The sequence below is a fragment of the Sylvia atricapilla genome, chromosome 5 (assembly GCF_009819655.1).
Source record: "Sylvia atricapilla isolate bSylAtr1 chromosome 5, bSylAtr1.pri, whole genome shotgun sequence".
Classification (NCBI taxonomy): domain Eukaryota; kingdom Metazoa; phylum Chordata; class Aves; order Passeriformes; family Sylviidae; genus Sylvia; species Sylvia atricapilla.
Window position 1 is genome coordinate 71,562,357 of NC_089144.1, and position 27,956 is coordinate 71,590,312.

The 27,956-nt window shown below is 48.4% G+C and overlaps 2 protein-coding genes across 3 annotated transcripts; one reads left to right on the forward strand and one right to left on the reverse strand.

The window, feature by feature from the left end:
- Positions 1 to 7,304: 7,304 nt before the first annotated feature.
- EIF3L (eukaryotic translation initiation factor 3 subunit L) lies at positions 7,305 to 16,926 on the reverse strand. The gene is made up of 13 exons (XM_066320135.1): positions 16,843 to 16,926; positions 16,716 to 16,764; positions 16,404 to 16,614; positions 15,721 to 15,800; positions 15,390 to 15,451; positions 13,982 to 14,051; positions 13,238 to 13,311; positions 12,203 to 12,374; positions 11,783 to 11,937; positions 10,828 to 10,998; positions 9,335 to 9,832; positions 8,289 to 8,369; positions 7,305 to 7,543 (listed from the first exon to the last, which is right to left on the reverse strand). The coding sequence occupies exons 1-13, from the start codon at positions 16,873 to 16,875 to the stop codon at positions 7,505 to 7,507; spliced, it is 1,695 nt and encodes a 564-aa protein (XP_066176232.1). The 5' UTR covers positions 16,876 to 16,926; the 3' UTR covers positions 7,305 to 7,504.
- Positions 16,927 to 17,156: 230 nt separating this feature from the next.
- On the forward strand, positions 17,157 to 27,919 carry ANKRD54 (ankyrin repeat domain 54). Of its 2 annotated transcripts, XM_066320136.1 has the most exons (9): positions 17,157 to 17,475; positions 18,460 to 18,507; positions 22,775 to 22,873; positions 23,312 to 23,383; positions 23,790 to 23,837; positions 23,950 to 24,074; positions 24,910 to 25,017; positions 25,686 to 25,756; positions 27,477 to 27,919. In XM_066320136.1, the coding sequence occupies exons 1-9, from the start codon at positions 17,220 to 17,222 to the stop codon at positions 27,502 to 27,504; spliced, it is 855 nt and encodes a 284-aa protein (XP_066176233.1). In that variant the 5' UTR covers positions 17,157 to 17,219; the 3' UTR covers positions 27,505 to 27,919. The 2 variants fall into 2 exon arrangements, with proteins under 2 accessions (XP_066176233.1, XP_066176234.1); XM_066320137.1 differs by lacking the exon at positions 27,477 to 27,919 and having other exon boundaries at positions 17,165 to 17,475; positions 25,686 to 27,413.
- The last annotated feature ends 37 nt before the right edge of the window (positions 27,920 to 27,956 follow it).

Here is a 27,956-nt window from a genome sequence, read left to right on the forward strand (position 1 = left end):
TTTATCCAAAAGGGGCAAGCCAAGCTGGGGACTGCAGGTCCTAATCAGAGGAAGGAAAACAGACGTAATAAATACCTATCATGGTAGCAGTGCTGTAGGGTGAGATTATAGGAGGATAAGTATTTAGGAGCTGAAAGTAACCTAGACCATAGGAAAATGATGCCCAGAAACATGAGTCAGAGTCACTGTCTGTCCTGTCATGGACACTGAGACATCACTGTTCAGGTCCAATAACCAGGGCCAGCTCAGGCAGCACACACAGGTCAACCACAAGTCCAGAGAACTGCCTGACAGCTTGCTGCCTTCTCACAGTTGTCTGGATATTTTTCCTGCTGCACTTCCAGACAAAGAAAATGCCTCTTGATGAATTTTGTGTAAGAAAAGTATTGATTTCTCAAACCATTTTCTCTCTATTACCTTTTCTCCGAGTGTTTTCTGCCATGGTCCTATTCAGTGCTTTGTGGATCCAGTCTTAATGGATCAGCCAAGCACACACAGATCCGGGCAAGAGACAAGATTTTGATCTGCTCACACATTATCAACAGGAGCAGCCCAAAGGCAGAACTTCCTGTCCCGTGCTCCAGAAAAATGGCTGTTTGACTGCTTCTTTCCAGATGGATTTTACAGGGCTGGCAGTGAGCAGAGTCATACACACTGTTTTATTCACAAACACTGCCTGGGGAAGGGGGCAGCAGGGAGGAAGCAGGAGCAGCAGAGGATGGAGTGTTTGGAACACAGGTGTCTGTGACATCAGTGGCAAAGCAGCAGAGGTGACACCTCCAGCAGTGCAAAGTGGGCCCCAACAGTCACAGGCACCACTCCCAGTGCCACGATGGCCTTGTGGGCTTATCTGGCTTTGTCTGGTGAGTAGGAAATGTCTCTCCTCCAAACCCAGTTGTGAGGAAGGGCAGCTGACCCCACTGCTCTGCACCCTCCCCATCTTTCCTCAGCTTGGGCAGTTTGGAGGCAAAAGGAAGGGATAAAGCACCCCCCAGTGCCTCAGGTGCAAAGATCCCAGGGCTTATAATTTTGGCAATTTTCACCACTGGAGTTGGTATTTTATTCATCAAGGAGGGCCTCAGAGTGACCCAAGAGCCAGGCAGGAGTCAGAACTGGATGCAGTGGGCATATGCTGGAGCAGAAGTGGAGATTGGAGATGCCATGACAGGGGCAGCTGGGTGCATTAAACCAGACACAAGCACTAAGGCACAGGTCTGGAGTTAACCCACAAAGCTAAGAGGGGAGAGTTGGCCCAGTAAAGCAACAGGGGGAGCAGGAGAAGGAGGTCTGAGAGAGGAACTTGGTTAAACAACCATTTAGCCAGAGGAAGAGAGTTTGCAGAGGCTAAAAATCTTGGAAGGAAACAGTTTACTTGCTCCAGCTCCGACAACAGAGCCATAGTCTCAGTTTCAGTCATGACTTCCAAGACGTTTCTCCCAGTTCAAGATTTGAATCTCTAGAGCTTTGGTGAAGCTCAGACACCTACTGTCATTCCATTCAACATAGGCAAAGCAAGTTTTCCACAGGTCTGGATCTTCCATCTCTAGCTTGTTAATGTATTTTCCATGTGCTGGATCCTGCACCCAGAAAAGGCAACAGAGATCTGGATTCAGCCCTCCAGCTCTTCCACACATGCCGTGGTTAGCATTTCCTTCTCCCTCTGACTCCCTGCACTCTGTTTTCCACCAGTGCTCCTGGGCTGGGGGTGCATAGCCGCCCCTCGGGGCACAAAGGCACAGCAGCCAGGAACACCACTCTCTGACCAGGAATACCACCAGTTCTTCAAGTTCCTGCGAAACACCATCCAAGCCAGCACTGCCTGCCACCTTCGTGAGCTATATGGCTGCAAGAACTCACTGGTCCAGAGACTGGATGAGTATGAAAACCACGGAGTCATCCCTCCAGGTAAAGCCAACCATGATTCACCAAGGGCAGGCATGTGGACAGGAGTCCTGTAAGGCCCTGATTACTGGGAGAGGAAACACTCAGGATCTGGGGAGGAGAAGGAGCGGGGAGAGACGTGGGTAGCAATCCTGCAGTGAGGAGAAGGCATGTGCTCATGGGCATCCTCTCTCACAATTGATTGGATCCACATGTGTCCCTAGGACACAGGGACCCCCCTTCCTGGGTCATGAAGATGACCAAGAAGCCGTGGAGTTTCACAAAAGGTTTCCAGATGACACAGGAGTTTTCATGGAGGGATGTCACTCCACAGGGAGGTTATTGCTAAGGGGGATGCCAGCACTGGAGTCTGTCAACTGAGTCTGTATATTTGCATCTTTCTAGGGCCCATATGCTCCGAACTGCCAGGAAATCCTTCCTTCCACAACTTTTGCACCTTTTCTCTTTATCGCTGTATTATGAAAAAGTATTTCCTTAAGGTGAGTTATTTAGCTATTTCCTGAAGACTGTGGTGTGCTCTGGGCAATTAATAGGCAAAAGAGAGAGCCCTGAATATGAGTAAGTGGGAAAACAGAAAGCTAAATACAGGGAAGATAGAAGAGAGCCACGGGCAGCCCACCTTCCAGGGGCACTCACACCAAGCTGATTAGCTAACACAGACGGCACCTGCAGCTACTTGCCAAAAAGGAAACTTTGCAGAAGGTATTCTTCAAGAAAATAAACCTTGGAGGACCACCTCATTCCTCCTCTCCAGCTCTCGTTCCCAACCAAGCTGAGACAATCTAGGTTTCTCCAGACGAGAAGGGAATTCATGTAGGCTAGAAGAAGAGAGTAAAGAGAGCTGAGAGTCCCAAGAGAGGTTTATGGGGAGACTTGACAAGGAAAGGGTATGAAGGTTTATTTTGCTTTCCTGGGCTCATCTTAGTAAGAAATGGGAAAGATGGGACTGTACAGTGACAGCTAAACCCACAGAAGGTGCCTGCTCCTTAAGGCTCTCCAGAGGAATGTTTTCTCCTCCACAGAGGACCACATGCCCAGGACACAGCAGAGCCAAGCAGCGCAGCAAAGCAGGCACCAACATCATCACGAGCAGTAATGCCATATCATCCAGCAGCTTTGGTCTACAACCAGCCCTCCCTATGTCTCCCATGTCCGGCTCCAGACCTGGCACAGAGGCAGCTGTGACCCCCACCTCCTTACCTGTGAACACACAACCAAATCCTTCTGGTCCACAAGCCACAGAGGTGTCAGCCAGTGGCCAGCAGCAAGGACAGCTGCCCAACAGTGACCTGGAGGATCTCCTCCTGAGGATACTGGACAGCCAGGTGCAGACTTCACTGCAGACAATGAAGTTGTTGATGTCTGTTGGGAAGACAGTGAAGGAGGAAGAGTTGCGGAGGGCTGCCACGAGCCTGCTGGTGGCCCTGAACAACGCAAATGTGTCTTGGTCACCAACCAACTGATACAGCTCAATAGTGTGGTAAACACGGGAAAAGCCATCTCTTCCAAGTGCATGGGGAAACAGAGCCATGGGAAATGCTATTGCTCAGGATTCAAAAAAGAAGACGGTATGCTTTTGGAAGTAAATGTATTGAAAAGATACCATTCTTTGCTGTAAAAACTGTTTGCTCACCATTAATGGTGTTTGATGTGTCATTCAAGGGATGTCATGGGAGAATGATGGCTTTTCTGCATTAAATGTAGGTGCTCCTGCTCAAAGACAAGAACCTTTTTGGAAATATGTGTGTGAATATACATATATATATATATATATATACAAGGGGTGCTCTACAAGTGCAGGAAGGCCTTATCCTGCAAGGGAACTGCTGGTCCAGCACTCTCTTTGTACTGGAGTTTGCACATGATTGACATCTACTTCTGAAATGTTATGAAACACACAGGATAAATATTCATAGTAAGAGACTGTTGTGTCTCGCAAAAAATCAGAGTGTCTTATTTATAGGAACTTCGGCCAAAGTGCTGTTTCTTTTCAAAACACTGAACATGCTTGTAAGTAAAACCGCGTGAAGCCATCTGGAGTCTGCACTTGCTGCTAAAAGCAGTGGGAACTCTCCAAGAACCAGTACTGGTTCTCTGAATCTCCACTCAGAAGAAAATGGTGTTACCTCAAACTCAATCTAAGCTCCAGTGGTTTTGGCTTTCAGGAAACCACCACTGAAGTGAGAATCCTCTGTTCACCTTTCCTTCTGCAAGCTTTCTTGTTATCTATTTCACCTTTGACCCCTTTCTCCATGAGGAGAAAGGAGTCAAAGGCTGATCTCTTGATGATACACCACACCAAGTAACATCTCTGTGGAGATGGTCTTGGATTCTGCTTCCCTTTACACTGCTAAGTGACACAAACACAGCTAAATGAAATATAGGCTCTGTATCTACCCATTGAAGGAAGTCCTTAGAAATAAGATCTCAATATCACCGGTCCCCCATTATCCTGTGAACCATAATCTTTCCCAAGGCCAAGGGCAGGTCACACATGGGAAATGTGCAAGCCCTGGAACAGCCCTCAGCCTGTGGGATCCCTAACAGAGTGCACGCTGCCCTGGCCTCACTCCCGCACACCAGCTCATTCTCTTCTCCCTGGACGGTGCCCAAAGCTGCTGGATCCCTGCCTGAGGCACCATGGCTTGTGCCCCCATCCAGAGGCCTGTGCAGTGACAGCTCCCCGGGCAACGACAGCTTCCCCAGCTCCAGCAGCGGGGGGCACTTCTCGCAGCAGCCTTTGCCTTGCCGTTCCCACCCTCGGGCCTTGGCTGGCAGCTCACACGTTTGGGTGCCGGATTTGGGTGGGGGTGGGGGTGGGGATGGGGTGGGGATGGGGTGGGGATGGGGATGGGAATGGGGATGGGGTGGGGTGGGGATGGGGTGGGGATGGGGTGGGGATGGGGATGGGAATGGGGTGGGGATGGGGTGGGGATGGGGATGGGAATGGGGTGGGGATGGGGTGGGGATGGGGTGGGGATGGGGTGGGGATGGGGGGGAAATGGGGTGGGGATGGGGTGGGGATGGGGATGGGGTGGGGATGGGGTGGGGATGGGGTGGGGATGGGGATGGGATGGGGATGGGATGGAGTGGGGATGGGGATGGGATGGGGTGGGGATGGGGTGGGGATGGGGATGGGATGGGGTGGGGATGGAGTGGGGATGGGGATGGGATGGGGTGGGGATGGGGTGGGGATGGGGATGGGATGGGGATGGGGATGGGGTGGGGATGGGGTGGGGATGGGGATGGGGTGGGGATGGGGATGGGGATGGGGATGGGGATGGGATGGGATGGGGATGGGATGGGGTGGGGATGGGATGGGGTGGGGATGGGGATGGGGTGGGGATGGGATGGGGATGGGGTGGGGATGGGAATGGGATGGGGAGGGGATGGGGATGGGGTGGGGATGGGATGGGGAGGGGATGGGATGGGATGGGATGGGATGGGATGGGGATGGGGATGGGGTGGGGATGGGATGGGGATGGGATGGGGATGGAGTGGGGATGGGATGGGGATGGGATGGGGATGAGGATGGGGGTGGGGATGGGGATGGGGTGGGGATGGGGCGCGGCGCCGGCGCTGCCCCGTGCATTGCGCGGAACCGCCCCCGAGGGAGGGGCTCCGTCCTGATCCTGGGTTCGGTTTCCCAGGGAAAAGGGCCACAGTTCGTACCCAAGACGCCGTGCCCGGGACCAGCCTTCTGCCACCTAGATTTGAAGACGGATCAGGATTTCTCCCAGATCCAAGGTACCTGTGCATCCTTTGGAAGCTGCTCTGGCAGATGGAAACAAAGCAGCAGCATATTCACAGACCTGAGAACAGCCTGCAACCTCATGGAGTGTTTCAGATGATACAGATAAGCATTAAAAATCTTTATGTCCAACATGACAACCAGGTATTAAAATCCCAGTAATACACTAGATTCCTTTGCTATGCTATGGAACTGGAATTGATCATGGAGATCCCTGCCAGGGGTTCTCATGTTGTGTGTGTACCACATCCACTTGAGCACATCCTGGGAAAAACTTAGGCTTTGGATAGTAAGAAAGTAGGGCAGTTGCTGTTGATATTTATGCTTACTGTGCTGCTGTTGGCAAATACACAGAAGGAAAAGTGCCAGCCCCAAGATCAAAAAGGATCAGATTCTGCTTGATATGAACACAGCTCCCCATGGGCTGCTGCAATGCAGTGGTATCTCAGTCCTTTAATTTCCTAATGATATGGCTGCCTCAAACCCTCCAGAACTGGAAACAGTGAGCTCCTAGCATCCATAACACCAACACGAGCAGCTAGAAGGCCAACAAGAATTGCCCATATAATTTCACTGTGTTGCCTGAACCCTGCCCACCTGAGTTACTTAACTTTGTCATGGGGAACAGTTTACTTTCGAGCGGTATCTAGGGCACTGGAAACCTGACCCTCATTCAGAGACAGAATATAATCCAACAAAGCTTAATTATTTCCTTTGGTTAAACAGAATCACACACAGAACCAAACTGGACTACTAGGACCCCCTTCTCAGAGGAAAGGAATGAGAGCATGAGGTACAAAGAGGGAGATGGTGTATCTGAAAAGCACTTTGTGTAGCTTTCTATTATACATGCAGGTTTTCCTCTTGCACCTGCTTCTACCACTCAAACACCAAACTATTTAAAGATGGCAAAAGGGAGAGAGGGTGTGGAGGGATGTGATTCATTCTTTGCATTCTCTTCCCCAACACTTGCAGGTCTTTGATTTCCTTTTATGTGACTGTTTCCAACTTTTTCCCCCCATTTTTCAAGGCATTACAAATTTGCAGCTGGAAAGCAGGATAATTTGCATTTAAAAGGTTTTAACAAATTAAAGTCCCTTGGGGAGTCTTCCAGAGACACTGAACTCCATTAAATTAAGGGTCAGGTCTTGGGCATCACTTCTGCTGAAACAAAACACAACCTCCAGCAAGGACATTTCATCAGACAACCAGTTAATATTGATTCAATGCTTACAAAAATTCTCTCTCCTTTAGAAACACGACAATCCACTTTGGAGCATTTCTACTCCATAGCAACTAAAATAAAATAGAGGGGAGAAAAGGCAAAAATGCAACCTTGTATGAATGCAATGACAACTCAGGTCTATTCAATGCATGGGGCAAAAGCTAAAATGAATAGTATCAGCCTGTATCTCTTTCCATATCTTGTGAAGTCACCAAGGAGCAGCTCATTTTCTTGCTGTCAATCAGTTCTGCAGCCTTCCCCATTTCCTGTGCATGGTGAATGGACAGAGCATCTAAACAGCTCTGCTCCCTATTGTTACCTGCAACGACATGAACCAACGAGAACACAAGCCAATGGCAGCTGCACATGTCTCCAGATGCAGTTATATTCTTCCACATAGGAAAAATAAATGAGTACAAATGCTCATCAGGAAAATTCCACTTATTTATTAGATGTCTTGTCCTTCGTAGGATAGCCGGAGCCAAACAAGTCTGAATATTTAAATACAAAATACCTTCTGACTCACAGGAGATTCCAGAAATGCCAGAACCCTGAGCTCCCCTCCCTCAACACAGAGAATAATCTCTCCCACACACTTCTCTGCCCAGGCCTGCACTGCATCCACATTAGGGTCTCTGGCCCATCTTCTTCAGTGTTCGGTTCAGCTGGAATTAGAGAAAGCAAAGGTAAAAAAAATACAGTGACTGATACACACTGCTGTTCCCCCCAGCAGACTTTATCCAATGCCTCTTAACTCCTTCCTCTCCAACTCTCTGGCAAGAGAGCTCTTGAGCAAATACAGTGTATCAAGTAGAAGGGGAGTAAGTAGAACTCTCTCCTCTCCAAGACAGCACAGGAAGATGTGGGAACAAGAGAAGATGCAAACTTGTAGCAGCAGTATCACAACCCTGTATTAAGTTCCCAAGTCTCAGAATTTTGCCCTGTGACTTTCCTGTGCAGAACAACCTCCGTTAGGAGCGAGTGGAGCACTGACAGAATCTCATCTCCTGGCCAAGCTCAATGCTGAAGCCATCTTTGCTCCAGAAATCTCTGAGGCCATTTTCTAGAGCCGTAGTTATGAAGTCAGAGACATGATTTTGGTTGTGTTACTGACAGGGACACCACATTTATCTAGGGACAATGGAATCAGCATCCCTGGATAGTAAAACTCTCCTCCTCTTCCACTGTGGCTCAACTGAGCACTTCTCACAAAAACATACCATTCCTCAAAGGCCAGCAGCTGCTGCTCAGAACACCTGCCTTTGCCCAATGCCTGGCAGAGTCAGGGCTAAGTCCAGCATGGAGTTACACAGTTGTCTCAGGTAAGTGTGGACCCTTGAGACCCTGCACAGCCCAGTGATTGCCCCATGCTCCCTACAGAGCTGCACAGCTCTGCCACCCAGGCCTCACCTCCTCAAACTTGTGGATCTGGCGGATGAAGAAGTCCCCGTAACGTCGAGCGACCTTTGTGTCTGCAATGTGGATCATGTCCTGGGAAGCGAACAGGATGAGATTAGGAAAAGGACTGTGCTGCTTACTAGCAGGGGGACAGCAAGAGCTGCCAAACATAAAGATCAACCTAGGGGACTTCACCCCAGTCATGGTTCAGCATCACACATATCTGACCTGTGCTAGTCCCACAGCACCCATCCAGTTCTCCTTGGGCTGCCTTCCCTCACACCTTTGCCTGGGACGGGTCACATTGTATTTGTTTCCCACATTCTTACACACTCTGTTTTTGTCTTTCTTACAGCAGTCCAACAGCTCCAACCCCAGTTCATGCTTCCCTTTTTTCAGTCATACTGTATGCCATGAGAGCTGGGCTGAGACATGGCATAAGACCCTGCAAGAAGAATTCTGCTATAAGGACCAAGAACACAGGACAAACTTGGTCTCGTTTCTAGCAAGAAACCTAATGGTTACTGCTATCTTCTTTGACTAAAGACTCTTTGCTATGCTTCCTGCTGCTGGAGCTCCAAAGGCAGATGGAGATAGCTCCACATCTTGTGTTTAGATTCCTCCTAGAGCAGCCACAACTAAATGCTGTTCCAGTGCAAAGCAGACCTCTAACATGACCAAGCAACATCTCTGCTTTGTCAAACAAAGGAGAGATGTGGGGGACACCTACAAGGACAACCCCATCCGACACACAAACAGTGACCCTATCTGTCACACAGTTATCACTTCCCAGAACACTGACAAGCAGCTCCCTCTGTCCTGGGGAAGTGTTTGTTTTCTAGGTACATTGACTGCCAAAGCTGCCTGTGATATTCCATCACTCTTCATCCACTGATATTCCTTTTATGCAGAGTTATAACTTCATAGTGGCAGCCAAGCCCAATAAATGGCAAAGGAAGAAGGAGTGTCTCCCACAGAACGGGACTAAACTAGGTGCTGCCAATTCCAGAATTTCCTGGGTGAAAGAATTTCCCAGCCAGCAAGTGGCAGATACCAACCTTGTCGATATAGAAGTCAACCTCAGAGGCAGACTGGAACTCTCCATCCAGGGCAGATATCCCACTGGTCCATACCAGGTTCTTCATCTTGTGCTTGAAGACAAGCAGCTGGATACGGAACTCCTGCTCTGTGAGGTCTAAGAATCCAGCCAGCTTTGCCACAGGCATGGTGGTATAGAGCTTGAGGAAGCTACGGATGGTTGAGAGCTGGGCCTGCTGCTGAACTTCATCAGCGAAGACCTTGAGCTGTTGCAGGAAGGGCTCCTTGTGATAGTTGGGGTGCACATTGTCATAATTGGGCACCACAGGGGAGAGGAACTTGGGGCAAGCATAACTGAAGAGCTCCTCATAGACCTGCGCGTCGCCCTTTTGCATGCGCAGCATCTTGTCCCCGTACTTCTCGCGCAGCTGCAGGTGGATGCTCTCATCTATGCGCATGGGGTACATGGTGAGGGCGATGGCCAGCAGCGCGTGCATCTGCTCATTCTGCTTGTTGATCTGACACAGAGAGGAGACCCTGTCAGCACCACAGCGTGCTCAGGCTTTAGGGTGCCCAAGGGAGCTGGCAGCTGCACTTTGCGGGGGAAAATCCTTTACACACAGCACTGACGGTCCTAATGCTCAAGGGGGACAGCACAAAGAAGCAGTGCCTCTGGGAAAAGCAAATGGATGAATGACACATCAAGGCTCCTAGAAATAAAAGAGAGGGCTGGACAAGGGGAAGGTGCAGAGTAAATGCATCCAGAGACATGCAGAACTCAGAGGGCCAGATGTGCGTTTTTTGACTGTTTTGGTATAAGAACAGGCAGAGAAGGGAAAGCAGATAGTTTAACAACCATCTCCTGGCAAAGGACAGTTATCAGGGAGGTCAATGAAGAAAAGGAGATTTATTTGAGTGTGGGATGAAATGGACAGCTGTGTGGCTGAAAGAGACACACCAACGGTTTGAAGTGTAATGGAATTAAGACTGGCAAGATTTGGCTGAACAATGAGTTAGGAATTAATCGTAAGGATAAAGAGGAGACAGCAGGTTAAACAGGCACCAAAATCAGGAGGTAAGACAGCTTAGGTAGAAAGAGAAAGGAGCTTTGTTACAGCCATGTCTGTGAATGATTATCAGATAATGGAAATATATCTGACAATGGCAGCAACCTGAAGTGCAGCACTGGACTAGAAACACAATTAAGTCTGAAGGAGCATCAACAAGAGTATCATCAGCAGATGACACTCATTAACAACTCTGCCTAGAGCTAGAGCACAGATGGACCTGGGACAACAATATGGGGAACACTCAAAGTAAGTAGTAAATTGGCTAAGAGAAAATATTGTCACACGTGGCAAAGGAGTTCAGAGGATCCCCAGTCACCACCACTAGCAAAGTCCAGGATAACAAAGCTGGACAATCAGACATAAGCTATCAGGTGGTAGAGGAGGGACAGTAAAGAAGACAGCAGCTTTTTCTTTTGGGAAGTCTAGTCTGTTCTATCTCTTACCATCTCATACTTGTAGGTCGTCCTCTGAAACATGCTCTTTGTCCTCTGGATGTAGAGGAGGATGTTGGCAAAGACACGGATGGCATCCTGGTAACGCCGCATCATAAGGTATGCGAAGCCCACGTAGTAGTAGGTGGTCACCTGGCACTCGGGCACCCGGGAGTACATGCTCTGAGAAGGAAGGAGGAACATGCTGTGTTAGAGGGGAAACAATCCAAACCGCTCGTTAGCCACAGTCCAGCCACCTCTGCTTTCACTCCAACCCCAAATACAGAAAGGAGAGGGTTAATTCAGGACACCTCACCTCCCACCCATCCCTGCAGCAGCTTCCTCACTGCTTTATTAGATCATCCCATTTCCTATGTTTTCCAGTTTCAGCTTCCTGCAAGGACAGGACTCTTGCTCTGTGCCTAACATTGCTCTGCTCAGTTCCCTTTCCCCCTATTTCACTCCACATCCTGAGCCAGACAAGCACATATGTAGATCTGTGCCAAGCCTTGGCCCAAACCCACTGCAGCTGAACTTTTATTAGCCACAAGCAGCACTCAATTCTAAGGCAAAAACAGCCTAGGTGGGAGCGAGCACAGTGAGAACAGAAGTCAAAAGTACAAGAAAGAGCCACTGACAAAGATAAGAATGGTGTGTTCAGGTGGTTACTACTGTACTACCACTTGCAGTTCCAGCAGTATTCTCTGTAACAACACTGCCTTGCACAACACACAAAAAAAATCAAACCAAAAAAACTGGGCAATTGTGCTGAAACATCATCAGACATTATCATATGGCTTGATTTAATGCCAAAGCTCCAGCTGTGCTCAGCCACAAGCTCCTGACAACTACAGCCTATACAAACAGTTCCTCAGCTGGAAGATGCAGTACAGCAATTTTTCACCAGCATGCTTGAACAGAGGCATTAGGAAGACTGCAGAAGTAGGGTTAAAACATGTTGCATTACCTTCTTGTTGAGCTCAATGTTCTCCAGCACCTTGATGGCTTGGTAGTAATCTCCCAGCAGAGAGTGCAGACGCAGCAGCCCAACCAGGCTGAAATAGCCCAGCATCTTGTACAGGGAGTGGCGCCCATATTCACCAGCCACACTTTCGGGGTCACCTAGGGAAAAAAAAAGGAACCACAATGCCTGTGCTCTAAGGAAACAAGCTTCCCTTTCAATACTTTTCTGTTTAAAACCAAGAGAGCAAGGCCTGAAGTGTAATCACTGGTAGTTCTCACCTAAGGTCAACAGAACCAGTTCCCAGCCAAATCCATCCACTGATTATGGGTTTGATCCAGCCCCCAAACAAAGCCAAGCACCTTGGGTCAAATCAAAGCAAGGCAGCACAGACACCAGTGCTGCTTGGCACCACCCAAAGCTCACCTCCACTTGTGTAGACCTCCAGCTGTCGGTTGATGTTGGATTTGTCAACCAGAGAGTGCAGCACATTGAGGACACTGTGGACGTTCCAGATCTTGGGGTTGGAACGAAGGAAATCAATTTCCTCTTCAGACTTTTTGGCTGTTTTACAGCGGTACTGGCTGAAAGACTGAAACTACAGGAAAAAGCAGAGATTCCATGATGAGCAGCTCGTTTGGAGATCCTCAGCTACGTGGGCTGAGCTTACAACTTGCTCACACAAATGCATCACAATAAACTACAAGTTGCATCAAAAAAAATGTTTCATATGAGATCACATCAAAATCAAAATGGAAGATTATACAACCTTTAAAGCACCTCAAAAATAGTCAGTACAGAGGGGAAAGGCCAAGAAATAGATCAAAGCAGGAAAAGATCTCTTAAACAATTAGGAAAGGCATCTGAACACAAATTTGCTGTCTGAACAGGCAGAAAAGAGAATGATCAAATTATAAGATGTGTTTGCATAGATGCATCTTTTTCCCCTGTATGCACATGTCCTTTTTGTTCTCAAGACTGACAAGACCATGCTTGAGAAATTCCAGGCAGTTCTATAATAAAAAGTTACAGAGACAGGAGTTTATTCTCTAAAGAGAAAAACCAAAAGTATTTGAGATCTGTACTACTGCACTCAAAACAGTAAGTAAAAAAATATTTCTTAATATTCAAGATCTCAGACCACAGCTTATTTCAAATCAGGTAATCAATGTCTCAGTGCAGAGATAAAGGCCTCACTTGACTAAGACAGAAATTTTGTTCTGAAAGAGAAATAGGCACAAAAGTTCAGGACTCCCCAAAGAGCACCCTGTAACTTAAAAATCTGTACATTTATAACTTCTTCATCCACTTACTAACACAAGAGTAACAGTGATCACCAAAGACTTTCAACCTACATTTGTACCCTTGCTATGGAAATCACAGCAAGGGAAGAGATGGAAAATTTATACAACTAATAAAGGCAAGGCAACCCCCAAATGGCCCAGTTTCATAATCACATACCTGGTATATGAATTCATCAATTATATCCCAGAGCCACTGGTTGGGCAGTTCCAGAGGGGCAGGACCATCAGCATCTGCAGGAGAAGAGATGAGAGGGTTAACACCTTCAGCAAGAACATCGTCAGAACTGGAGGAACAGACAAATAAAAGAACACAAGAATTTCCCTGAAATGGGAGATGGAGCAGCAGACGAATGAAACTTGCAGCAGTGCTGAGATACGCAGCTTTGACCACCTGAACTGCCTTCACTTTCAAAGACTATGAACATGTACAGGGTTCATCTCTAGAGTGTGACTGCTCAGCAGCATCAACTCTCAGAAGCTATAGAGAGATTGCAGGGGTTTATCCTAACTGACCCATTCTCCACATGAGGCTTGGCAGGGAGTTACAAACACTAACATTTGTTCCAAGGGGACTTAACAACAGTAAACAGTTGTGAAACACTGCATTTTACTTTTTAATAAAGATAGGTGAAGCAGTTCTCAGCAAGACAGAGAGCTAAGTAAGTTTTATTCTTTACAGTGTTTTAGAAAGCACTGTTTCTGCTTTTTGTGGTTTTAAATTAATGGATGTAAATTGCTCTTCATTCAACAAACTCAAACACGCAGAGAGCTTACAGACTATCTTTCCCTCTGTTATTTATAAACATGTTGCAGTTCTTTTGACCCTTTCTTCAGCTCTGCCCTCTCCACCCAATCTTTCTCTCCGAAATTCACAAACCAGAAATGAATTGCAGCAACTCACTGAGGATGTAGTTGAAGAGATTGCAGTAGTTGTAATAGGACTCAAATCTCTGCTCCAGCGTGGGGCCCCCCTGCAAAGAGAAGTCAGCAGAGTCTGTTTCACTTCAAGCAAGGCAGGAGGGAGTTCATGGGCAACAGCATAAGAAGGACAGTCACACAGCAGAGGGTCCTGTTCAGGAGTGCTAGAGCCAGTATTCAACCAGGACACTCACCAGCGCCACTCAGAAAACCTGAAACAGTAGCACTGCTGTCCCATAAAACAGGGATGACTTTTGCTGTGCAGGTACCTTCTCCCAGGATGTGAAGCAGTCAGACCTCCTGTGAATATTCTGCATTAACCCTCCCTGTTCCCCCCTGCTATTCAGATTCAAGAACTTCCTATTACCTTCACCAGCTTTTCTTCCTTCTCTGCTCACAAGAAGCCTTAATAGATCAGCAATTCTGTTTCAGGACATCATTTCTAAATGATGTCAACTTTGAATCATTTTTGATTAAAATCAGTCAGCTTTGACCTACTGGTTCTTGTTTCAGCTGGAGACACTGGGTCTGAGAACCACTAACAGCACAGCTTGAGAAACCAGTTTCTCCTGTTGAAGCCTGGCTTGGGTTAACACAGCAGCCTCTTGAAAGTGCCCATTTCTCCACCCTCTGTCCACAGTAAAACTGCATTTGTTACTTGTTTACCCATAAGTCGTGCATCTGTTGAGATTTTTTTCCTTTAAGAACCAAGACTTTCTCACTGATTTCAAAGCAGCTTAAAAAAAACAAAAGACAAAGTTTGCTTTGTTTTGTTTCACAGAGCATTCTTCCTTTCATTTCATTTCATTCTTTTCCATCCTTCATGGTATCCATGTTTCCCTTTTTGCAAGGCACTCTGATCCCATGTGAAGTTTTTTATGACAAATAATGCACCTTCCTCTTGTGACATCCCTTCTCACTGCCTGCTCATTTGAAGAGGAACCAAAAAGAAACAGACACAGGCAATAAAAAGGAAAATTCAATTATTTTCCAACACCTCCTTCTTTCCTAACTCACTAACCATTACATTTGCTGTTAGCAACAAGGAGCCTCCTGAACACTCAGATCCAGTCTCCTAATTCATCTGAGCTACCAGAGAAACCTGCACACTCATCACCACCAAGCCTCAAGAGACAGCTAACAAGCCTCAGATAGACAATCCAGTCTTTCTTGCTTTTCAGTAATCAGTGAATCCTTACTAAACTAACAAAAGGCAAGAATTTTAAGCTTCCCTAAAATCAGTGCGATTTCATCAGCTCAGGAACCCATCCAATCCTGCCTTGCAAAGATAAGGGGACCACTGATACCGTAGTGGCAGCAAGATTTGTCAAGTTTGCTGGCACAGAGGAGCCAGCACGCAGCCCACAAAAAGCCACAGGGCCAACACTCACGCTGACTTTGGCGTAGATGTGCCTGTAGTACAGCTCCTTGTATAGGATCAGGAAAACTGCATCTGGAAAAGATGACAGAAGAAGATATTTGCAAGCCACAGGCCACTGTGGCTGATAGACCACCATCAGCCTCCTGCCACAACAATAAAAGGAGGCACAAAAACACACACTGCTCATCTGACTTCTTGCCAGGCATCTGCTGAAGGAGTTGCCAGAGTGAACAAAGGTGACTGACTCAGGCAGCAGCAACGCTGTGCACCTGCTAACTCAGGATCAGGAGGGATTCAGTTCCTTCTCTCTCTAACAACCCAAGAGAAATTGGAAGACTCACCATTTCCGACCTGAGGAGCAATGGCCTCAGCCTCTGGCCATGGAGTGTTCTTAAAAAACCTTTCTGTCAGTTTTGTCCAGCTGCAAAACAGACACACACGTGGTATGAGAAGCTACTTCTCACTCATTATAACGCTGCTGGAGTCAAATATAACAACAGAGAAAGGCCTTGGACTTGGTGAAAGCTGAGCAGCCTCACCAACCCTGTTAGTAAGTCTAGTGTTGAAGCAAAGAATGAGAATTGCAAAGTAAGCAGTGAGAATTCAGTTTATCCCCCAAGCATGAAACAGACGTGTCTGTCACTTCCACATTCCCTTTCTGTCAAGCTGACACAGCTACAAGCAGGAGTGGAAGTAGCTGTTGGGAAGAAACACAAAAGCTACACCTTACAGCTTTCTGCAAACTGCCTGACTTAGCACCACTGAGATCCCTTTTTGCAGCCTCCCTTCCTGTTAGGCCAGGGCTGATCCTTCCCTTCAGACTGATCACACACACAGCTCTCCTGTGTACTTACATTAGCCCAATGAGCTGGAAATACCTAGGGGTTTTTCCCACAGTAACCAAATCAAAACGGTTTCAGAGAAAGCTCAAGTTCGCAACAGCACAGGTAGCAGCCACCCTTTCCTTTTAACGAGATCGCAGTTAAAACAGTGATTTGTATCTGCTGGAACGATAGTATTGTACCTGTTCTCATAAATGTCCTGAATCTCGTACACCTTCTGGTCAATAACATCACTGGAAACACGGCTGGCCTGGAGCTCGTACACCTTCTGGTCAATGAGATCTGACACCGTCTTGTGAAAATACTGAATGAAGTTTTTTATCACTTCGGGGATCACCTGGTAGGTCTGCTGTTCGTACTGGCGCTCGTAGGCCAGGTCTTGCTTCGGGTCTCCTGCGTTGAAGGAGGAGCAGTGAAGCAGCCACCGCACGGCCCGGCGCGGCCCACAGACCCGGCCGGGCGCAAGGCCCGGAGCGCGGGGCCCTCACACTTACCCGTGTGCATATCATAGTCGTTGGAGTACGCGTAGGGATCGTAGGCGGCCTGTGGGGAGAGGGCGGCAGTGAGTCAACGCGAACAGCCCCGACACCACCCCCGCGCCCCTCAGGCCCCCGCCCGCACCTCGTTGTCGTAGTCCTCCCCCGGGTAGGCCATGGCGGCGTGCTCGGAAAGCGCTGCGGGCGGAAACGCGGGCACCGGGGCGGGGCGGGCACAGGAGAGACTGAGCCCTTCTATTGGCTAAAACAACTGCCCGTCTTCGTCCTCCTCAGCCGTCACGGGTGACGCGCGGCCCCCTTCTCCATCTGATTGGAGAAAACAAGTGCCCGTCAGGCTCTCCGGGCCTCAGCCTCCCCTTCCCGCCCCGCCTCTCTCCCAGCCGCTCGCTCTCCATTGGCTGCAGGAGCGTGCGGGGTCGCCTTCCATTGGTGGAGAGGACGCGGCCCGGCCCGTTGCTGTGGTGACGTCCCGCCCCGCTCCCCGGCCCGGCCCGTGACGGGATGGAGGGCGGCGGTGGGGCTAACGGGGCTCCCGGCGTGCTGCCGGAACCGGGGCCGGAGTCAGAGCCGGAGCCGGGACCGGGACCGGAGCCACAGCCGCGCATCGCGCTGCCGCCACTGGGACTGGGCGCGCCCCTCGGTTACCTGCACGTCCTGTGGCAACGGGAGGAGCCCGCGGGCAAGATCCCGGCCCGCCGCCTGCGCAGGGCCGCCCGCCTCCACCGGCGGCTGGGGCCGACGGGCAAGGAGGCCCACGGTGAGCGGCGGGCGCCTGGAGCCGCTCTTCGCTCCGGAGCGGCCTCTCCTTCGGCCGGCTCCGCACGGCGCTTCGGGAGGGAGACGGGCTCGGTTCGGTGGGCGCCTGGGGAGGGCAGCCCGGTCCTGCCTGGGGAGGGCACCCCGGTCCTGCCAGGGGAGGGCAGCCCGGTCCTGCCTGGGGACGGTGCCCCGGTCCTGCCTGGGGAGGGCAGCCCGGTCCTGCCTGGGGAGGGCACCCCGGTCCTGCCAGGGGAGGGCAGCCCGGTCCTGCCTGGGGAGGGCAGCCCGGTCCTGCCTGGGGAGGACACCCCGGTCCTGCCTGGGGAGGGCACCCCGGTCCTGCCTGGGGACGGTGCCCCGGTCCTGCCTGGGGAGGGCAGCCCGGTCCTGCCAGGGGAGGGCAGCCCGGTCCTGCCTGGGGACGGTGCCCCGGTCCTGCCTGGGGAGGGCACCCCGGTCCTGCCTGGGGACGGTGTCCCGGTCCTGCCTGGGGAGGGCAGCCCGGTCCTGCCTGGGGAGGGCAGCCCGGTCCTGCCTGGGGAGGGCAGCCCGGTCCTGCCTGGGGACGGTGTCCCGGTCCTGCCTGGGGAGGGCAGCCCGGTCCTGCCTGGGGAGGGCAGCCCGGTCCTGCCTGGGGACGGTGCCCCGGTCCTGCCTAGAGAGGGCAGCCCGGTCCTGCCTGGGGAGGGCAGCCCGGTCCTGCCAGGGGACGGTGCCCCGGTCCTGCCTGGGGAGGGCAGCCCGGTCCTGCCTGGGGACGGTGCCCCGGTCCTGTCAGGGGTGGGTGAGCCGCGCTCAGCTTCGGGAGGAGACGACGAGAGCCATTCTCACCTGGTGCCTTGATCTGCTTCCCGTTCTCTGGAGCCAGTAGCTGCGTGATTTGGCTCCGCACTTGTGCCCGAGCACCGGGATGGAATGTTTCGTCAGGGAAACGTGCCTTTTTCCTCTGTGCTTCCTAATGATTGCTTTCTTTCCTCCGTAGCTCTGAAAAGGCTGCGTGAAGCTGCCAATAGCAATGATTTGGATACAGGTAAGGCTTCTGTCAGTCCCACTTGGGGCCTCGTCTTGGAAGAGCAGGATAGCAAGGGCTCTTACGTTAGGAGAGGAGGAAGCGGGTGCAGATAGTTTGTGGACAGGATGCTTTAGTTGCTAAAGATCTATAAAATGCTTTTTTAAAGCCTGGGTTTGTTCTCTGAGCAGAGTGGGGCTGGTTATTGTGTTCACTTTTTCGCTGCACCTGGTTCGTTGTGTTAGTTTTCCATCTGCCTGGAGCTAAGTCAGCACTGCACTGTCCCAGCTGTTTTGGTATGCTCTTTTGCCCAGTTGTTAGCAGCAAGAGAATAATGTTTTGATTTAGGTGGCAAAGTTAAATTATCTAAGCCATATGTTGTGTGATGAGGCAGTGTAACCCAGTAGATTAGAACCAGGGCCAGAGCTGGACTCTTACCTTCTGGTTTCTGCAGAACGCCCTTGTTGTCCATAAATTCTGCTTTCCAAATGTCCAACCTCAACTCTACATCTTTGTCTCTCAGGCTTTGAGAGGCTTTAATTGAAGCATATCAAAGTTAGTTTATCAAAACTTGAAGTTTTAGTAGTTTTAGCAATCTGTGTTACTACAAAAATAACTTAATGATAACTGTGCTAATTTTAAAAATTGACTGAAATTACTAAAAGCTTCTGACATTTCCAACAATTTCTCCCTTTGGAAATGATCTTAATTTTCCTTTAAGATTACTTCCACTTAAATAATTGAATATCTAGCAGAACTTAAGACATTAAAATGCAAAAATTTTGCTTGTGTCTTGTTATAAGATATCATAGATCATTCATTCCAAATGAAATTCCAAATCGAGTTATTTTCTCTTTCAACAATATCTTTGTAACCTCTCTTGCTTCACTGGTGCAAACGGCTATCCAAAAAATGTGTGAGCTAAAGCAAATAGGTATCAATATCCCTCTTGTTTGGGTAACTCAGCAAAATCTGTTTGCCTATAAACTCCAGGACAGTTTCCTCTTTTTGTAGTCCTTCAAGGAGGTCTTTCGTAGGGCTGTGGATTGTTTTGCAAACATATTTTACACTTACTGACTACACTTTTGATTTGTGGCGTTTTTACACTAATTACTTGATGTTTCAAGTTATCTCTAATAGCTTCTGCTCCCCAATGGGTTTCTCTGTGTTTGTCTTTGGCTACTTGTCTCATGTCTGCTTGAGGTACTATTTATGGTATGTCATTCAATTTCTCTTTCTTTCGGCAATATAACATCAACTCTAAAATACCATTTTGGTGTAAAATACCATGAACTGGCCCCTTTTTCTTGATTGTCTGATAGATAATCTGGCCACCAGAGAATACAATATTCTATGAACTGTGTCTGGGTTAAAGAATTGCTTTCAAATGCTTTCCGGTGCTGCAAAATACAACCTAAAGGTGAACATTTGGGAATTCCGCCTCTTCCTGGGTTCAAGAAGAAAAACGGAGATTTTTTATTTTTTTATTTGGGAGAATAAAAATCCCAGCGATCCCTAAAACCGACATGAGAGAGCGCTCTGAGCACAGGAATACAATTCCAGTCACCGCGCAGCAGAGGCCGCTGTGCTAACGCCAAGGAGAGAGCTCTGAGCAAATGATCCTCGCTTTAAGAATTTGCATTACCGAAAACCAAACGTTTAGTGCGCACCAAATACCCTGAAATTCCCAGTAAACGTCCAATGGCTTCAACACTCTCACAGCTAATTAATTTTCGTACAAATTCAGTTTATAGTTATAACACATACTACCGCGTGCCCTGCATTTTCCAGCACTAGGCTTTCCATACCATAGGCTTCAATCAGCACTGTCTGGGAAATATCTGGGCAAAACCATTCCACAGCGTGGCTCTTTGTGCAGGCAGCACTGTGTCTGACTAATCTGTGGGCAAAGCAGAGGGTGAAGACTCAAACCACGCATTTTGATACTCACTGATATAGTTTTTCAATTACAGTTTTCCAACTAGGCAGTGGGACTCAAACATAAGTCCATTAAGATTCACTTATAGAGTTTTACACTTACTTTTAATAGAAAATAAGCAATTATATAATCACTTTCTTAAGTCTATTATATTAGAGAGTGCAAGCTTATGATTAGGTATACCTTTTTAAGCCTTCAGTTATGTCCTAATAAACTCTCAGGGTTTTTTGCCTTGAACTCACCTGGATCAGAGGATCTAAAAATTTCCCTGAGAAAAGTCTTTCAGTGTGCACCTAAGTCCTCGATCTTGTAAGTCTGTGGAACATCAAATGTGTTGTCTCACCTGGGTCACCAGTAAATTGATACCAAATCCTCCAAATTTTGGGGGTAAATAAACCCATGTAACACTTTGCTTTTAGTGTTAGTGTGTAAAATGTTACATTGTTGTTGGCCAGGAGGGATTTGTGTGGCTCACAAAATTCTGGCCTCCACTCAGACATAGATATAAAACTTCTTCACTTATTTATACTTTTTAGGCAACAAAGAAATTAATGTTCATTGGTTATAAATTACATAATTCTCTTTTATGAATTAGTATTCTGTCCTCTATGAGGTATTGATTTCTCACGCTAGTTAGTCTATATTTTTAGTCTTTTTATTATCTTTTTCCTCTCATAAGGACTTTCCAACACATATTTTGATTCTTTATTAGTCCCTTCTTTATCTTCTGGTTTCTGCAAAGTCCTTGTGGTCCATAAATTCTGCATTCCAGATCTCCAGCATCAACCATACATCTTTCTCTGGTTTTGTTCATTGAAGCATATCAGAGTTTGTTTGTCAAAAGTTAAAGTTTGATTAGTTTCTCCAAGCTGTGTTGCTACAAAAGTACATTATAATAGCTTTGCCAAATACTGGCTGAGAATAATTTAAGAATCACACACAATTTTTATATATATATATAATTAACTAGAGCAATTAATTTCAAAGTTAATTAAAACCACTAACTAAAATTATTAAAAAGTTGTATCACTTCCAACAAGAAGATCAAATAATGCAGTTTTATGGAAGTCTTGGTTTCAATCCACCTTGGATTTGATAGACAGGTTCCCGCATTTACAATCCTCTTGTGTTTTGTTTACTCTGCAACTTGAGGAAGTGTGCTATGATTAATTTATTTTTCATCAACAAGTAAACATCTTTGCTGTTTCCTGTGGTGGCACTGGGTGGAGAGGTTATGTCATTTCTGCTTGGTTCAGGGGAAGAGTAGCTAAAGCATTCCTGTTAATGGTTCTCACTGGGGCACTGTCAGTCTCCCTGTCTTTCTTCTGAAGTAAGAAACATTCCATGTTAATGCCACTTCCATCTTTTCAGGTTCATCCTTTCAGTTCTGTACCACACTTGAAGTAATAGGTGTACAGGAAGAAATTCAAAGGTGGCTATATAATTCACTTTCTGGATGCTGAGATGAATGGTGACTTCCAGTGGCCAGAAACAGTCATGACTGTTGTAGAATATGCTGTTTAAAAATCTCAAAATATAGTGAGCCTGTCAGCATTTCTAACAGCTATGGAATGAGCTCTATGTTACACACCAGACAGTGTATCAGGATGATCTCAAAACAACAGGAGTACCAGTACTTTACAGTTGCCCCTAACACATGTTGCTGTAGGTGCTATTTTTATGCCCCTAATCTTTCCGCCCTTTACTGGTCTCTTTGCTTGGCTCTTGGCAGGTCAGTGCATTCCCCTGCCTGCTACCCAAACTGTAGCCACCATTGGTTGGGAAGGGACATGGTCAAAACAGGTGTGAGGAAGTGGCTTTTCTCACTGCCTGTGGTTACACTGTGAAGCTTCTGACCACGGGTCCATGTTGATGGCAAAAGTTTACATAGGTGCAGAAAATGGCCATGTAAATCCACAGGGAAAGCCCGTGGAGGGGTAGTAAGCACAGGATGCTAATTCTAGCTTGGGAAGTGTCTGAGATGCAGCTGACTAAAAGCAAGAGTCTTAGCCCCGCGTCCTTCCTGTCCTTTCCTATTCTTCTCTAGGTATTTGCTGCTGATTGTCCTTGGAGCTTGAAAATTTGGCTAGGTGGATCTTTAACTGTTAGAGCTGTTGGCTTATCTTTATTGCAACGTGTGGAAGGTGGTGAATACTGAATCAGAGGGTGGAGGTTATGCTGCTTAGGCTGGTTCTGCTGAGCTAGGGTACTGCTGGGAACTGGTTCAAGTCCAGGTGACTTAGCAGCTGACAGCACGTGTGTCTACCCCCAAAAAGCACAGATAGCATTACCGCTTTCTGATCAGGTGCCCCTTCAGTTTACCTGCTTTCTTCTCCTTGGTTCTGTCAGTGCAGCAGCTGTTGGAGGATGGGACTGACCCCTGTGCTGCAGACGACAAAGGCCGGACAGCCCTGCACTTTGCCTCCTGCAACGGCAATGATCACATCGGTGAGTGGGCGGGAGGTGTGTCTTCCAGCCTCTCTGTGGCAGGGATTTTGAAGGGGGCACTTTATTTTGATTCAGCACCTGTCCCATGTTGCTCTTTTCTGTCAAAGTTGCCAACTCTGGCCCCTGGGCTTGCCATGTCTGCCTGCTGGAGGGGGAGCAGGACTTCCCAGTTCTAGGGCCGTACTGGTGCAGAGGCAAGCGTGTCCTTCTTCCCAGTTCTTCGCATCAGGGAGCCCAGGAGCAGTGGCACTTGCCTGGCTTTGTGCTGAGTCCTTCTGCATTGCTGTGCAAACTCCTGTCCCTGTCTCAGTAAGGAAGCTGATGAGCTGAACAGAAGCACCCATAAAGCAGCCTGGTGGCTGCCACATGGATCTGTGGCCCGTGTGACCTGCGGGGAAAAGGGAAGGGACTTATATGGCTCTATTTCCTTGTTTCTAGTCCAGCTGCTTCTGGACCATGGGGCTGACCCAAACCAGAGAGATGGGCTGGGCAATACTCCCTTACACTTGGGTAAGTGCCACACAGATGAGCTTTGCATGCAGAGAAGTGAGGTGAGAACCTCCTTACTGTTCCTTTCCTCTCCACTTTCCTCTTGCCTGTGCCTCACAGAATGCATCCCCAAATGTAAGGACCTAAGAGGGACTCTTTGCATTTTATTAGATTCACTTCTTACAAAGATTTAGTTACAGAAAAGGTTTGAGAAAATTGATATCCCTCCCTCTGCCAGCCCCAAGGAGTGCAAGGTCTATTCCAGATAGAGTACTGAGGCTTGAGTGGGAGGTTACCTTAGCATTTGGGCTGTTCCCTCTTTCCCCTGGCAAAGAAGCCCTTTGGGAAGCAGCAAGGTCTGTGCTTGAGCAGAAACTCATTTTTGTTTTTACCTCTGAGCTGTGTGTCCTGTGTTTTCCCTCCCCAGCTGCCTGCACGAACCATGTTCCCGTCATCACCACGCTGCTGCGCGGAGGTAACATTTCCTCTATAAATTACAGCCTGTCCCCTTCCTGCCCTGTGGATGCTCCCCAGGGACACCAAATACTGATGACAGACCTCACTGTCCCTGCTCGTGCATCTTGCAGGAGCCAGAGTTGATGCCTTGGATCGAGCTGGCAGAACCCCACTGCACCTTGCTAAATCAAAGCTGAATATCCTGCAGGAAGGATTTTCCCACAGCCTGGAGGCTGTACGCCTTGAAGTGAAACAGGTAAAAGAAATAGTCCTATGTTCTGGTAAGGTGGTGTAGCCCCCTGGCAGCCTCCTGCACCCTTTACTTAAATGCCTGTCTCTAGACTTTTAACTGCTGTGGGAAGAGTTTTGACTTCCGTTTTCAGATACCTTCCTTCTTCCCAGACTCTGCTTAAATTTTTCCAGGGCCTTCCTTGGCTCTATAAGCTAAGGATGCATCGAGCGTCTGGATTCTTGAGCTATGTGGAGCATTCTCTTTTCTTCAACCACGATGTTTACATCAGGAGAGGGACCACAGCATGAGGCTGTAGCTGTGGCGTACACGTGCTCTGTGTTCCTAGCACAGTCTTGTCTGCTCCAGCGATGCAGGGAATAGGAAAGCACTCCTAGGCCTGCAAATGCATGGGGCAGGGTCTTCAGTTCAGGAGCCACACAAACACAAGGATTTTTATCAACTGTGCGTAAACAGATCCTGCTGGAATTAGAATTCCTTGCTCCTCACAGTGAGGAAAGCTAACTTGCCATGAAGAAAAGTTTGGTGCTTTCATGACTATACCTTATGTTGCTTCGGCTGGGCTTATCTCTCCTCCCTGTTCTTTACCGGGCACAGGGATCACAACTAGTCCATCTGAGACTGGTGAATGCCTCTGGTGACTCACTGAACTCTGATGCTGCCATTAGTGCCATGTGGTTGCTTTGCCTGGGTTCATCTCTAAGGGGTCGTGTACTCTGCCATGTCCTGCAGCTTCAAGGCTGTGTACTTGGCAATTAATTTGCAATTTAATTTTTCCTGTAAAAAACACCCAGCCTGGTGCAACTCTCTGATGTTTGTCTCTTATGCCTGTTTATTTCAGATTATCCAGATGTTGCGAGAATACCTGGACCGTCTGGGGAGGCATGAGCAAAAGGAACAGCTGGATGACCTCTGCTCCAGGCTACAGAAGACGAGCACAAAGGAGCAGGTAGGCATCATTGAGTACTCTGACTCACCTCCTTTCGTTGGGACTCCTGCATTTAGGAGAATGCAACTGCATGATAATGGGACACTGAAGACATGGTTATTGCTCACACTGGGTCTAGTGGGCAACTTACATGATGACTCATGGTACTCCTTTAGGTGAAAATTCAAAAGGCAGAAAGCACTGTAGTGCCAAGCAGCAGAGAAGCTGAGGATCAAATGGGCTGAGGGCACAGTCAGTTTAAGTCCAGGATCAGCCCAGCCACATGGGGTTGCAGGGCCTGGAGTTTTTTTCCTACAAAAGACTGGCCCCTAGAAACAGGCTTAGAGGAAATAGCCCAGACACCATTGTTGAGTTTTGGTAATGTAGCAACATGGTTGTATTTTAAGGACTGGCTAAACCACACAGAGTAGAGGTCAAGCATCACCTCCTGAAGAATGGGAAGAAGCTCCCATTACCTTAGATTAGGGCTTGTTTGATCATGAGAATAGTAGCCCTTCTGCATGATTGTTGGCACCTAAAGTATCCTGTCCCAGTATAAGCTCAGCATGGGCATTACTGGCAGTTCTAGTACAAGAGTGGTCCCTACTGCATGGGGCTCTCTTCTGTGGTGGTAGGTGGCTGCACAGCTGCATTCCCCTCCCTGATGGCCGTCTGTATTCTTCTCTCAGGTGGATGAGGTTACAGACCTCCTGGCCAGCTTCACGTCACTCAGCCTGCAGATGCAGAAGATGGACAACAGGTAATGGACAGCTGCCAAATCATCTTCCTGAAGCAGCAGGAGAAGCCTTAGAGAGAAGAAAAGGAAGCTGACGTTTGCTTCCCAGATGGCTGACTAAACATTGCTGCCAGCAGCCATTCCTGCCAGACTGACTCTCCAGTGGTGCTCAGCCTGTCCTTGTTGGTGCTGCCCCATGGGGAGGCAGCAGGCTTTGCACAACAAAGGCAACAGACAAGAATGCTGCAGCTGTGACTTTGGGTAAAAGAGCTGCTCTGCTTTTTACCAGATGGGCTGGCAGTGAATAGGGTACCCTTTCCAGAGATATTTTGCCTTCTCCTAAGTATGTCCAAAGTGATCAATGCCGTGTGCAGTGACCAGCCCTGCCTAGTGCACTCAGCAGCTGCCCAGTATTGTGGAAATGCTTGGAACAGGCAGCTTTTGCCACCTTCATACTGCTCAACTGTATGAGGGAGAAAGTTAATGCCTTGAACAGCAGAAGGCCTTGTGCTATGAGAAGAACACACATTTAATTCTGTATGCTAGGAGCTGGGCAAACATTCTGCCTTAAGAAACACGCACTGATGAGGCTTAATCACCTTCCCCAGAGCCTGCTGTCAGAGGGTGGAGAATGTGTCTTGTTACAAGTGGGATACAAAGTTTTTCATGGCTAAACTCACATCTTTCACTAGACCCATATTTTAAGTCTGCTGCAAGTTAGTGCTTAAATATTACAGTGTAACCCTTGCAAAAAATTCCCAGGTACACAGCTAGCAGGTCAGAGCTGCCCTGATGGGGGAATAAGGATTGGAGAGTGACAGTCTTAATGCAGTTCTAGTCACACATCTACATCTTGCAAAAAAACACCACCATAACTAACTTGTGTGTTTCCTGTTGCTGGCAGTCTCAGACGAGGTCCAGTTGTGACAGGAGATCTTGTGCATTCAGCTGTATTATTGGGCTAGGATGGAGGTGGATTTACCTCTGCTTCAGCAGCACCAAACCCATTGCTCAGCCAGTCTGTGTCTCTTGCTTGTCACGGAGAACCTCTAGTGCAGTGTGAGAAAGGAACTATGGCTTATTCTGGGAGCCTGAAGTGATGCGGCTACGGAAATGCTCTTGCTGCTTTCTCATTTCCGCCCACTGTGGTTAGCAAAGAAGATTTACGTTGTTTTGTCGTGGAGCAGGGATCCAGAGCAATCTTGTTGATGGGCACCAACAGCAACAGGGTGACAGGAACATGCCAGTAGTAATCTGAGTTCCCACCTCTGTACCACACCGTGATGTGCTGGTAGCCATACCTATCCCAGAGCCTGGGCGTCACTGGTTTGAAAGACTTTATTTTGATTTATGAAAGAGTTTATCAGGATTCAGCTTAAATATGCAGCAGCCACAGTTAGGAGCATTCTTCAGAGATCTTTAGGTCAGCATGCTCTCTGATATCTCCCTCATGTCCAGGAAGAGGCTAAGTGGACCTCTCTTCAAAGCTGAGGCACTTGAAACAGGCGTGGCTTTTAGATGGGTTTGTCTTGGGCCGCTGGAGGACACAGCTGGGAGCAGCAGTCTCCTGTGCATATTGATACTTCATTATGATGTGCTAGGTGGGAAGGATGCTAAGAGGGTGGGAGACAATCTGACCTTTTTGTATTTTCAACTTCAATAAAATCCTGTCAGCCTTTTACGACTCCTCAGCCAAGTTCTCTTTTCAGACCAGCCCATTCCTCTTTCTTCATGTCTCTTCCAGGCCCCACGCACAGCACTGGACTTGGTAACTGCTACTCTCATACCTGGTTCTCAAATCAGAAGTGACAACACAAAGTTTTTTGCATTCAAACACTGTGGAGTGTTTTCAGCCACTACTCATTGTAATGCCCAGGGCTGGCCTTGGCGAGACCGACCCCAGCTACCCCTTCTGCCTGAGGGCATGCTTCCAGTGTGCTCTGAGCACAGTGGTTGGGTGGGTTCTGCTCCTCCCCTTAATGACCTTGCCCTTGTGGCTCCTTCCCCCTCGGTGTGTCCCACTGGCTTCAGGTCAAATGCCCTCACCTGCCCTTTGCCCCGTCTCCAGACCCTCCACTAAAGGGGACACAGGGGTGGGGTTCTCCCCCTGGGCCTTAGCTTGTTTCATCTTCACCCCCTCCCTGGCCCGGGGTGGGGGGAATAAATGGATTCTCCTGCTTAACAGAAGAGACTTGTCCCATCTATTTCCCTGCCGGCCCCTAGA